Source organism: Lepidochelys kempii, chromosome 6, assembly GCF_965140285.1.
Source record: "Lepidochelys kempii isolate rLepKem1 chromosome 6, rLepKem1.hap1, whole genome shotgun sequence".
NCBI lineage: Eukaryota > Metazoa > Chordata > Testudines > Cheloniidae > Lepidochelys > Lepidochelys kempii.
The window spans coordinates 3,576,715-3,590,611 of record NC_136385.1 but is presented as its reverse complement, the minus strand read 5'-3'; the positions used below and the strand labels follow the sequence as shown (position 1 = coordinate 3,590,611).

Below are 13,897 nucleotides of genomic sequence, written 5' to 3'. Positions count from 1 at the left end.
TCCTTGCCTGAGGAGGTTGTGAAGCCTAGGACTATAACAGGGTTTAAAAGAGAACTGGATAAATTCATGGAGGTTAAGTCTATTAATGACTATTAGCCAGGATGGGTAAGGAATGGAGTCTCTAGCCTCTGTTTGTCAGAGGGTGGAGATGGATGGCAGGAGAGTGATCACTTGATCATTACCTGTTAGGTTCACTCTCTCTGGGGCATCTGGCATTGGCCACCATTGGCAGAAAGGATATGGGGCTGGATGGACCTTTGGTCTGACTCAGTATGGCCATTCTTAATGTTCTTATGTCCTGATAATGGGACATGCATGTGTTTTGATTTGGGGTATTAAATTTGACCCAATGCGTATTTATGTAAAGATTTGGGGTCACAGGATAGCAGATGCTTTTTGGTTGGAAAGGAATCATTTCATCCATCTCTCCCTGATCCATGGAGGGCAGATGGTCTGCTGGACTCAGATTCAGCAGACCTGGGTTCATTCTTCTGCTCTGCCACAAAGTGGACAAATCACTTACATTGCCCCACAGGTCAGTACCACCTTCACAGTGATATCAAGTTTAAAAAAGTCTCTCTCCTCACTCTGATGTGTGGTGGTCTGCTCTGCAGAATTGAAGCAGTGAGCTAATTGCTGAGCAATATGGGTAAGGGAAAAAGAGTAAGGATTTTAAGAAAGACAGTTTTGGGGAAAGGGAATGGCTGAAGGTTTTGAGGCTGAGACAAGGTGCCTTTCTCCTTTGCATCACCAGTTCCAATCCATGGAGGAGGTCAAGATCCGTGAGCCCAGAAAGATGATGAGTCTTGAAATGGGATACAATTGTTTTCAGCTCTAGGTTACAGATCTTTTTTTCCCACACCCTGTTCAGCGAAAGGAATCAACATTCCATGCACGGAAACAGCACCACAGGGAAAGCCAATGACATTATCTCAGTAGCAGAGCAGATGCTGAGACCATTTTAACTGGCTGCACCTCTTTCCACAGCTTTTTCATTCTTCTAGAAAGTGGGACAGAACATGAGAAAGACGAGTGTTTATTTACCTGTAACTTTATTATAAAATATTATGGGTGCTCCTGGAAGGACTGAAAGAAGTAAATGAAACAAGTTATGGCAATAAATAAATGTGAGGTAATATGTACCATTTGTGGTGGATTTGAATAAATTAATAAGGAAGGATGACAGGGAGGAAATGGTATTCATCTGGCTTATTCAAACCTTTCACTGCATGCAGGCAACAGTCCTCAATCCTCAGAAAAACTGGAACATTTCTAACTGATTTCTGAGTGTATTCAGCTTAGCCTTGAGTGCTTTGTTTTATTTTGCTTTGTTCTGTCTGTTATTACTTAAAAACACTTAAATCCTACTTTTTATACTCAATAAAATCACTTTTCTTTATTTATAAACTTAGTGTAAGTACCTGGGGGGGCAAACAGCTGTGCATATCTCTCTTGCAGTGATATAGAGGGCAAGCATTTATAATTTTATCCTGTATACGCTTTATACAGAGTAAAGCAGATTTATTTGGGGTTCAAATTCCATTGGCAGCTGGGTATCTGTGTACTGGAGATAGATGTCCTGCTGAGCTGGTTTCAGTCTAGATCTGCAGCATTGGGGGCATCAGGCAGAGCCTAGGTCTGTGTTGCAGCTGGCTCGTGTGTCTGGCTCAACAAGACAGGGTTCTGGAGGCCCAGGCTGGAAGGGAAAATGGGCTCAGAGGTCATTTCAGCACATGAGGTGACAGTCCCAAAGAGTTCTCTGTGGCCGAACCTGGCACACTATGCACTTGGGTTTCCTGCATTTCCTGTGATGCTTCCCGTGTTTTGTCCACTGATCTCAGTTGGGGACTGCAGACCTTGTTGGAATACAAAAAAAATTAATAATAATAACAATATAATAATGAACAAAACTACCACGTGCTCTCCGAAATTATTTTGTAATGAGCTGAGAATTGAATTCACCTGTTTCCACTCCCCAGCACTAAACCAGTCCTGAATTAAACAGATTCAAGAACTGGTTAGAAGTTTATTCATTGCTTTCCTCAGGGCGTCCTTCACCTCCGCGTTCCTCAGGCTGTAGATGAGGGGGTTCAACATGGGGATCACCAGCATGTAAAACACTGAGGCCACTTTGTCTGTGTCCATGGAATAGCTGGAGGTGGGACGTAAATACATGAAGAAGAGGGTGCCAAAAAGCAGGACCACAGTGGTCAATTGGAAAGAGCAGGTGGAGAAGGCTTTGTGTCGGCCCTCGGCAGAGCGGATCTGCAGGATGGTGGAGGTGATATAGACATAGGAGAGGAGGACAGTCAGAAAGCTGATGACTTGAATGCAGCACATTAAAACAAACATCACAATCTCATTGATGCGGGTGTCAGAACAGGAGAGCGCCAACAGTGGGGGGATCTCACATAAGAAATGATTGATGATGTTGGAGCTGCAGAATGACAGCCCAAATGTAAAACACGTGTTTATCACTGAATCCACCACCCCCACAGCGTACACCCCAGCCACCAGCTGTTTACAAAGCTTAGTGGACATAGTGACCGTATAGAGCAGCGGGTTACAGATGGCCATATAACGGTCATACCCCATCACAGCCAGCAAGAGACAACCAACATCTGCAAAAACAATAGAGAGATACATTTGCACAGCGCAGGCAGTGTAAGAAATGCTTTTCCTCTCAGCTAAGAAATTCAGCAGCATCTTAGGGGAAATTATCGAGGAAATGCAGAGGTCACAGAAAGACAAATTCCTGAGGAAAAAGTACATTGGGGTCTGGAGTCGGGGATCAATCAAGATTAACAAGATCATCCCTCCATTCCCCACCAGGCTGATACCATAAATCAGTAGGAACACCACAAACAGGGGGACCTGTAGCTCCGGACGATCTGTCAGTCCTGAGAGAATGAATTCAGTCACCTCTGAGTGATTTCCATTTTCCATCTCCTCTGAACAGAGATGAGGCAGCTACACAGATGTAAGCAGGTGGATGCTGCGAAAAACCTGTCCCTTCTCTGTAATGAAGTACATGAAGATAAATGGAGATCAGTTTCTCAATGGACATCAGTACGCGCTCAGGGAAGGGCTTAGTCCACAGAGCCAGATATTCACAGCTTGTCATTCCAGGTGTTTGATAAAATGCACACGCTGTGCAAACACAATGACACGCAGGTTAATCATGCCCCCCACACAAACACTCCTGTTCACGACTCCGAACAGAAAACAGTGACTTGTGACTCTGCTGTGAGAGAATCAGTCTGAAGCGATTATTCCTTGGCTAAAGAAGGGGTGAGAGGAAAGGAGTGTTAATCTTTTTACCCTCTTCGGGAAAGGGGAGCTCTGTGGCTTGGCATGTCGGTTTGGGGTAAAGATGCTCACTGTGCTAATTAAGCTATTGGGCATTTACTGGAGCCTGTATGAAAACCCAGAGACAGAATGGGAAGCCCTGGTTTCAGTGACTAGGTAATTGCCTATTTTTCCTACCCAGCAGGTTGCTCCTTTAGCTGAAAGGGTAGGAATTGGGGCTGAGGCTTTTGGTGCTGGAGGTCTGGAAGTCAATACCTGCTGATCCCCATGGTGTCTGCGTGTCTGCGTGTGTGTGTGTGTATGACTGTGATGCTGGACAACGGCAGGTACCTGCTGAGAAGAGAGAGAGAGAGAGATGTGGTGGCATTTCCCCATCGTCCAGTTTGGAGCATTTGGAAAGTTTTATAGTGAGATTTGTGATCTATGGGACATGACCACTGAAGCAACTGGGAATACCTGAGCTCAGAGACACAAAACACCTAATTAATGTGCTCCGTGAACCAAAGCTACCCAAGTCCTGGGGATTTAATTTGGCCGACTGTTTTCTACTGTGTTATTAAATGATGCAATTTCTACCAGAGTTACACAATATGAGATTAGAGGTATATTTCATCCTGCTATTTTCAGTGCAAGCCGGGTACTGCATAGAGCTGATCCACAACGGGATTTTTTTTGTGGAGACTGAAAGCTTTTGGCTGAAAACTTAACATTTCAGCTTGGAAATACCACGGGGGTGCATCAGATACCACACACCAAGAATCTCTTCCATGGACCAGGCTCCCAGGCTGGACTCCATCCCCCATGATCCATGATGGTCTCTCCTCTTGCTGAACTGCCCTGGAACATCACCAGAGTCCCACAGCCCATCAGAAAAACTGCTCAAGAAAAATTTTCAACCAATCTTAGCAAGAAGTCTGGAATCAAAGGAACAGTACATGCTGAAATGTACTAATTGTTTCAGAATCATCTCATTGTCCCGACCACAATAGATGAAATTTAAAACCTGTAAGACATGTAAGTGTACTACAGATTATCCATCCATCCATCCATCCATCCATCCATCCATCCCTCCATAGGACGCCAATCACCACGGTATTCTATGTCCTTCCCTGGCTAGGTTACTCCCCAAAGTAGGAAGGATAGGCTGACACATTGTTCTTGATGGAGACCACATGATGATCAGAGGAGCTCAGGAGGAGACCACAAACATCTGCCCTCCATTGTGAATTTGGTGTTTATATGTTCTCTCTACTGTTTTCCATCCATGTGCAGATTGAATATTGTTATGTGCAGCACCAATATCGAGGTCATTTTTTGTGCATACTACACCAAGATAGAATATATATTTTTAAAAGTTTATAGGTATGGAAGGAGAAGAAGAGAGAATATTAAAATAAAGGATAATGAACAAGGTGCACTGCTTAAGATGCTTATTTAATATGAAATCAAATAAAAAGAAAAATAACACTGCCCTTGGAGTACATGTATTTTATCATCCTTTTCTAAGAACTCAAGCTAGTAAACACAGCAAAATGTGGTGCAATGAAAACAGCTATATAAATAAAACAAAGTCATCATGGTCATTAAGTGAAAGCATAAAAAATACGCCCCAGAGGCCCCATTATATAACCTACTCCTACCACAGACCACTAAATCTTCAGGGAAAGGTGCTCTTGCAGAATGAAGTGTCTGCCAAAACACTAGCATGCTACAGACTTCTGTAGATCACAAAACTATCCCTCTTGCATGCATATTATCTGCACACAGAGCTCAGCTTTAAGGTGCTAAATAAATGTATGAGTCAACTAGAAATGCTCTCACCGCAAATAGTAATACGATATTTGCTGATACTGGAAAGGAGAGTAAAAGGCACACACTTGGGATTATATAATGTCTCTGGAATGTCAACTCTTACTTTGATTAATACTTCACACACATAGAACAGTAAAAAGTAGTAAAGCCACACAGCCAGCAAAACAAAGCCACAAACAAACAAGTGACAACACTGAAAATATGAAGGGAAGTAAAACATCAAGTGGTTGGTGATGGGTATTTTAAATGAGTGTTTAGGATCCACTCAATGCAAGTGCAACAGAGCCCTGTAGAAACAGGCAAAGTTCTCCTGCTTTCACATTGTGTGTGTCAACAACTCAAAAACTCGGAGTAGACAGACTCATTAAGTTTTTACATGCCCTGCATGGCATTAACACAGGGCTTTGAAGTACGAATCTCTCTGTAAACTCCAAAGAGCTTACAACTAAGGTCTTTATCCAACCCAACACCTAGCACTCCCATCAAACCTAGTGCTGCTTGCTACTTATGAGTCAAAGGGAGTACTCTGAAGAGCCAAACCTATACCAGATAGCAAAGATATGGCCTTAATGGTTTCCAATACCTCTCCCCAAACAAATGCTAAAACTTAATGGAATGTCCAGACAAGTGATTTCCATTATGTTTTAGCATTTGTTTGGGGAGAGCATTCTCTCTCCTGCACCGCGGCAGCCACCTGGCTGGGAAGGAGTGGGGTATCTCCCCTGATGCAGCAGCCACCAAGCTGGGGCTGGGAAGGAGGGCCATCTCTCCCTGGCAGCCGCAGCCCTGAAGCTGGAGAGAGTTACATCTCTTTCCAGCTGGTGCAGCCCTGCATGTCCCAATTTCCCCTCACTCCCTATCTCACCCAAATGCTCCCTCATCTACTACCTATTCCTCCCAAGGCCACCACTTCATCTTATGCATGCATCCTCTCCAGGGTCAAGGTGCATGGCCCTTCACTCCCTCATGTATGGCCACTCAGGCACATACCTTAGAGGGAACTATGGAAATGACCCTTCTGAATGGAATCACTATTATAAAAATGGCGTGTTGGATGATGGTGGTGCAGGTTTTGACAGATGAGAGGAAGAGATTGATTTTTATGGTTTCACACGCAAAGAGTGGCCTTAAACTTTCTATGCAAATGCCTTTTATTTCACATGGAAAGAGCAATTCAAGAATGAAAAATGGTAAATTCCCCATGAAAGAGGGGACAATTTAATTTCTGTGCCCTTCCATGCTGGGATCTCTTCAATGCATGACCAGGGATTTCATCTTGTGAAATGACCCAGTTGTAACGTTAACAGCTCCTATGCATTGCAAATATCCATTCTCTTCCTACAGGTCTCAGAATTTGTTTTTTTTTTTCTGAAATCGAGATGAGCCCTTCCTGCACAATCTCCTGCATGGAGATGTTCCTAGTGGCAGCCTCTTGTCCCTGCCCAGCAACCTGGTGAAGCTAAGGAAGAGAGAATGTGCATCCTCCCCTGCCTTATAGTGACATCACACAGGCAGAAGGGGCATCATTGGACCTTCTACGTTCCTCAGCTTGTGCCTCCTGAGGATGCTCAGGGCTTGTCTGCACTGAGCCTAGCTCTGCTGGATATGGATAGACTTGCTTAAAGAGGTAACCATAACATGGACACTACCCATTAGACCACATCCCCTGCTGCTGTCAATGGATGCCTCTCCCTGGGAGTCATTGGGGCAGATTCACAACTGGTGTAAATCAGCATAGCTCCACTGAAACCAAAGGGCCAGATCTTCAAGTGGTGTGAATCTGAGTAAGTTCTGAATCCTGAACGGGGCAACATACCAAGACACAATCACCTGACATCTTTAAATCAAGACTGGACAGCTCTCCGACAGAGATGTTTTAGTGTTAATTAGTGGGCAAGGTTCCGTGCCCTGTGTTAGGCAAAGGTCAGACTAGAAATCATGACACTATGGAAAATCTGTGTCACTTCATTGAAGTCAATGAGCCAATCCCCAGGTGCTGTAAATTGACATCGCTTCATAGAAGTCAATGGCACAGATCCCTCTCTGGTGTAAATCAGTGTCGCTCTGTTGAACTCCTGGCTGGCTAAAGGAAACTGCAGCACCATGGACAGCTCAGAAGTGGCAGGGACTGGGGGAGTGAGAAAGCGCTCCTAGCTTGGCCTGGGGCAGTAGCCCAAGGGAGCTGGGCCTTGGCTGCTTGGCTTAAATGTACATTTGCCCTGAGGTAAAGGAGAAGCATTACTAAAGGCTGAGGCTATGGGGCAGTAGCAGTAGGGGCAGTAGGGAGCTGAAAGCAGTTTAGTTAAAGGGACACAGTGATGTGTGGCTGCTATTCTTAAGGTCTCTGGGCCCCATGGGACCTGGAGTAGTGGTTAGGCCATTGAGGAAGTGGCCTTCAATTGGACAACAGTAAAAGGGATTCAAAGTACTTCATGTCCCTGATGGATAGGTAGGGCCAGAAGGACCCAGACAAGGCAAAATCGTTGCCTCCAGGGAGGAAGCCCTGGGGTATGGCCTGATCACACAATCATAGAAAATCAGGGTTGGAAGGGAACACAGGAGGTCATCTAGTCTAACCCCCTGGTCAAAGCAGGACCAATCCCCAACTGATACCAAAGCTGGGTCTGTTTAAAGATTATGGACACACCCAACCAGAAGGGGTACTTGTCAGAGATGAGTGCCACGCTGCTACAGACCTCTAAAGTCATTAAAGGGGTCCTTTAGAGTTTGTCCTAACAGCAACCCCTTGTCCATACCCAGAAACCCAGTCAAGCTAGGGAAGAGAGAATGCGCATTATCCCCCTGCCCTCTACTGATGTCACACAGGAGGGTGGGGCTTCACTGAAACCTGTTTCATTCCTTAAGAGATCCACTGAGGGGAATTTTTCATTTGTTTAAACATCTCCCCAAAATGTAGGGCTGTATTCATCCGTTAATGAATGAGAGCAGAGGAATGTCAAATCTAGCAAGTCATTGATGGAGGAACACTGGCTCTGCTGAATTTGGCCCCTGTGCTAGGTCCCCTTGGAAGACCTTTTTCATGAACTGTCTGGGATGCGGAGGTAGATCCGGATTTCACAGAGACCAGACCAGAAGTTAACAAGATTCAAATCCATGTTAACTCCCGCTGGGTCCCCTCCACAACTGGATCCCCAGGTTATGTACCAATTGGGAGCAAGTTAAACACACTATGAGCCATTGCTATGTGTTTCTTTGGAGGTGGGAGGGATGGGAGTGAAGAGTTTCATGGTGATAGAATAAATTGACATTCCCACAGACTTTAAGGGTGTTAGAGTTCAATCTAGGGGTTGTTCCCATGGAATTTGTTCTGATTGCGCTGCTGATTACATAGGGCTATGGGTGTGGCTACATCTGTATGCTTCACAGACAGGAGTCCTCTCGCATTCTACGTTTCATATGTTTGAACAGCTGATTTTTTTGTCTTGTATTTGGAAGAGTGTAGCTTGTGGTAGGGGTGGAATTGTTTGTGGATTTGTTTGTTTTGTTTGCTTTTTACTGTATGCCTTATAATGTATCATTTGAAAACTCACAATTTGCTGATCAGTATGGTCCTGATAAAATACGTGTGGCATGTGAAGTTTTAAGGTTACATTGTTTGGTGTTTTCTGAAAACATCCACTCAATGTGCAGTGGCAGTCAAAAAAGTGAACACAATGTTGGGAATCATTAATAAGGGGATAGATAATAAGACAGAAAATATCAACTTGCCTCTATATAAATCCATGGTATGCACACATCTTGAATACTGCATCCAGATGTGGTCACCCCCTCTCAAAAAAGATAAATTGGAAAAGATTCAGAAAAGGGCAACAAAAATGATTAGGGCTATGAAATGGCTTCTCTATGAGGAGAGATGAAAAAGACTGTGACTTTCTAGCTTGGAAAATAGATGACGGTGGGTGGAGGATATGATAGAGGTCTATAAAATCATGAACAGTATAGAAAAAGTAAATAAGGAAGTGTTATTTACTCCTTCTCATAACACAAGAACTCGGGGCCACCCAATGAAATTAATAGGCAGCAGGTTTAAAACAAAAAAAAATATTTTTCACACAATGAACAGCCAACCTGTGGAACCCCTTGCAAGAGGATGTTGTGAAGGCTAAGACTATAGCAGGGTTCAAAAAAGAGCTAAATAAATTCATGGAGGATCAGTCCATCAATGGCTATTATCCAGGACAGGCAGGGATGGTGCCCCTAGCCTCTCTTTGCCAGAAGCTAGGAATGAGTGACAGAGGATGGATCACTTGATGATTACCTGTTCTGTTCATTCCCTCTGGGGCACCTGGCATTGGCCACTGTTGGAAGACAGGATACTGGGCTACATGGACTTTTGGTCCGACCCAGTGTGGCCATCCTTATGTTCTTAAGGTCTTATTAATATGTTTCAAACTGAGGTTGGCAAACAGGTCTATCTTAAACAAAGAAATGTGTGCTCTGCTTAATTTTGTATTTAAGCAGTAAACAGAGTTATCAAGCAGGAATTGAAACCAGAGAAGCTCAAAAAGGTGAGGAAAAAGTACAAAGGAAACATCTTTGCACATAGATATTTTGTCTCATGGTAATCAGGTGGAAATGTTTCTCAAAAAGGGGGATAGGATTATAAAAGACACCACTCACTCTGTATCACTCTCTCTCTCTCTGCCTGTTGATTCACTACATGTGAAGGGATAAAGGAAGCAGCCATTGGAATGGGGGAGGGGTCCTGACCGAAGAAGTTTGGTCAGTTAGACTGCTGAAGGCATGTGGGGATGAAACTTTTGCTTTGAATTTCACATTGTTTGTTATTTTCACTCACTTAAAATCTATCTTTGTGGTCAATAAATTTTGTTATATTGTTTTATCTAATCCAGTGTGTTTAAATAGAAGTGTCTGAGAAACTAAGTTGCATGTATCTTAGTGCTACTAAAGAAATAAAGACAATGTAGCTTGTATTGTCCAGGAGAGGACTGGGCAGCATAGGACGTACATTTCTGGAAGGAAATTGAAGAGTGGGGAGAGTGTTGGGGTCACCCTGCAGTATAACCAAGGGTGGTGAGAGCCTGAGTGTAACCCAGCTATTCCTGGCCAGGCTGCAGTTACACACACATGCTCAGCGTGTGATTTGCATGCTAGACAGCTGTTTGTGAGTGGCCCAGGTGGAAGCCACTTCAGCAGGGATGGACCCATGCACTGATCCATGGCAGCAGATGCACAAAGACATTGTGGTCATCACCTATCCCCAAGGAGATCCATGGCAGACCCAGTGATGACTCTTCTCTTGTTCACTATGGTATCCCACAGGCATGCAGGCTTGGCTAGTATTATCAGGATTTAGGTGCCAGTTACAATGCAGTCACTGTAGGAGGCGGTGGTGGTCCTTCCCTTTGTAATTTTAGCCCAATAGTTGGGGTGTTCACCTGTGAGGTGGGAGGTGCGACTAGCCTGTAAAAACATATTACCAATGATATGCAGTGAGTTCTTTTTCAGAATCAGCTATTTTAGTCATATCTCCATTTGCATGTGTTGTTTGGAGAATTCGCTTTCCCACATCCTTTTGGGTCTCTTGCAAAAACTGAGTTACTTTTGCTTCTCGAAGCAGATGGTCAGCTAATTCCTGCCAGTCCAAACCGAGGGAGATGGAGAAGTTAACTAAGTGGGCCATAATGGTACTTTGGGCTCTCTCTAACTTAGGAAGGTAATAAGTGTGGTTATCTGTATATAAAATGCTTGCATTGCATCTACACACATCCACTGGTGGCTAGCTAATGCTTTCCTCCTCGCAAAATATTGTTTCCCAGGATACAACACATACACATTGTCCATTATATAAAACACGGGTTACATTTTCCAGTTCATTCTAAACACATGTGCCTAAGGATGTATCCCTACTGCATGGTTCTGTAGTGGCAGGCAGGGAGAGGCATACCCATTTGCGAGGGTCCCACTCTGTACACTGTTGTGTGTCCAATAATCTTTTCTATTTCACGGCCCACTAACCCGTAATGCAAGGTAACCAGAAAGATCCCATGGTTAATTTTGGTAGTGGATTGACTTTCCATAGCTCTGCCGCCACAGATTCCTGATGGGCAATTTTGACAATAATTTCTCTAAGTAGCCGTTCAGGCTTAACCATCCTGGAGACATATTGTATCCATTCATGCTTATAGGCATCAAACAAAGATCTTTTCTGTTATTTTAAAAGGTGCTCCAGTGCTTTAACATTTCCTGATATTACCCAGAACATTTCATCTTTGAGTGATGCTAAACTAAGAATTTGCATCTCAGTGCACCCCATGGCTAAGGCAGTTTTGTTTCCCAATTTCAGCTGTTCCTTGCACAGCTGCCAGGTGGTAGTGTTTAACCATTTCCACAGATTCCATGATGCTTTCAGATTGCCTAGGCCTATTTGTACTAAATCCACATTAGCATCTGCCTGCTTGTGTATGAGATGCTCCTATAATTGTGATACGACACTCAATTTATTTCTGATTATCTCTAAATCTACCATATTCATAATCCCTGTTCGAAAACCAACTCCTCCGAATACTGTGTCTGCTATATCCTGTTTGGTCCGACCATAGGGACTTTGGTATGTTTTCATCCAGGCTTTTAATATAGGAAGAGAGTAGGGCAAACATTCTGGCTCCACTCTTGACACATTCAGCTGGGTCCAATCCATATTAATTTTAATTTCTACAAACAAAGGATTCAGGAGGACCTTTATGGGATCACTCTGAGTTACAAACAGTTTAGGTTTCTTTATCCTGATCGGGGTGCTTCTTTTGAAAGAAACATCTTTGGTCCAAGCCCTGGTCTACCCTGGGGGGGAGGGGGATTGACCTAAGATACGCAACTTCAGCTATGAGAATAGCGTAGCTGAAGTCGATGTATCTTACCTTGCGTTCTCACAGCACAGGATTGACTGCCACCGCTCCCCCATTGACTCCGCTTCCACCAATCGCTGCAGTGGAGTACAGGAGTCTATGGCAGAGTGATGGGGGACCGATTTTATCTCATCTATGCTAGACGTGATAAATCGATCCCCGATAGATCAACCACGACCTGCCGATCCAGCGGGTAGTGTAAACATACCCCAAGTCTTAGTACACGTATCTGGGAAGCAAAGGTTTGGATTTCTGTGGGATACTGGACAATATCCTACTATGAGAGTTAGTATTGTCCCTGTCTTAATAGGCTCATCCCACTGATATGGTAATCATGGGTAGCTGGAACTCCAGGTGGTATCACCATAGAGACCCTCTATTTTCACCCCTATTTCCCAGTGGTTTGGTACTCCTGTGGTGTTTATAAGGTGAACCTTAAGTCCCACTTCCCCATCCCAGGCATAAATATTGGTATTTCCTATTGGCCTCAGGATTCGATTTGTATTTTTATCATACCATTCTAAGAGGATTGCTGGTTCCCTGATGGGGATCCATGATTGATTATTTAGGGGGGAATGATCCTTGACCAGGGGAGAGATTGCAGTGGGCTCCCACAAGATATTGTTGAATATCTGGGACATACAGGCCCCCAAGAACAGGGACTGCCAAACCTTATACTGAGGTTTCATGGATTTGGAGGGTAGAAGTGGTCGAGCAGCACCTTATGTTCCGAATCCCAGGAGTCCTTTCCTGTAAAAAGTCCAAGACATTATTTTTCATGAAAAAAGTTTAATCTGTGAAACATGTACCCATTTTAATTTTCCATCCTTCTCTCTCAATACAGTATATCAGTGGGCTGAGGCGGTCCGCTATGGAATAGGGTCCTGTCCATTTTGATTGCAGTGAGTGGCCCCTTTTCCCCAATTTAAGACACATGACTTGATCCCCAATTTCCCATAGGGCTGTTTCAGTATGCTTTTGTGCATGGATTTTTTTTTTTTATTCATTTGTTCTATAGCTTGTTCGACCCTGTATTGGAGAGTGGTTTTCTCTTGTTTCAGCTGCTTAAGTCATTGTAAATATTCACGCTGTTACATTAGGGATTTCTCCCTGATCTTGTGTTAGGTGGCTAGGGTCAATCACAAGATGCACTGAGTTTCCAAACATAATTTGAAAAGGCTGGATTTTGGTTTTCAGTCTGTTGCTGCTGCAGATATCTGCTAGAATCAGAGGCAGCTTGTTTGGCCAATCTTTTCCGGTAGGATTTATAACTTTCCGCAGTGCTTCCTTAATGGTGCATTTCATGCGCTCTACCTGACCCGAGGATTGGGGTAGGTATGATATATGTAATTTTTGTTTGATTCCTAAAGCTTGTAACACTGATGTAAAAATTTCTCCCACAAAGGCTCCCCCATTATCAGAATCTCCTGTTTCAGGGGTACCATATCTACACACCCACCTCATTAAAAAAATTCTTAACTACCACCGTGGTGCTATTAGTTTTAGTGGGAAATGTTTCTACCAATCCTGAAAAGGAATCAATTATTACTAACAAGGATTGAAATCCTTATTTACTTCTTGGTGACTTGTCAATAACATTAATCTGAACTGTATGCCAGGGCCCAAGCCCCCGTGGTGCATCACAGGTTACCAGTGAGGGGGTCGTGATCTATCCTGTGCACACCGAATGCAATTCCTTACCTATGTTCTAACTTCAACTTCCATGTTTTTTTTCCATTCTGCAACTTGTCTTAACCTATGTAAGGTTCCTTTTACCTCCTCATGCATGAACTGATGGGCTACATTAATCAGTTCTTGGCTTTCCACTTTTCCTGGAGTTTGGTGATTTATAGCAGCACCCATTGGTTTGGGGGCATCAGTAGGGGTGC

The 13,897-nt window shown here is 43.8% G+C and overlaps 1 protein-coding gene across 1 annotated transcript; it reads right to left on the bottom strand.

Annotated features, from left to right (window-relative positions):
- Positions 1 to 2,007: 2,007 nt before the first annotated feature.
- On the bottom strand, positions 2,008 to 2,946 carry LOC140913731 (olfactory receptor 5AR1-like). The gene has a single exon (XM_073350532.2). It carries the CDS (start codon positions 2,944 to 2,946, stop codon positions 2,008 to 2,010), a length of 939 nt encoding a protein of 312 aa, XP_073206633.2.
- Positions 2,947 to 13,897: the final 10,951 nt, after the last annotated feature.

Excerpts from the sequence above, each read along its gene's own strand:
- LOC140913731 (XM_073350532.2), bottom strand. The coding sequence starts at position 2,946 with ATGGAAAATGGAAATCACTCAGAGGTGACTGAATTCATTCTCTCAGGA.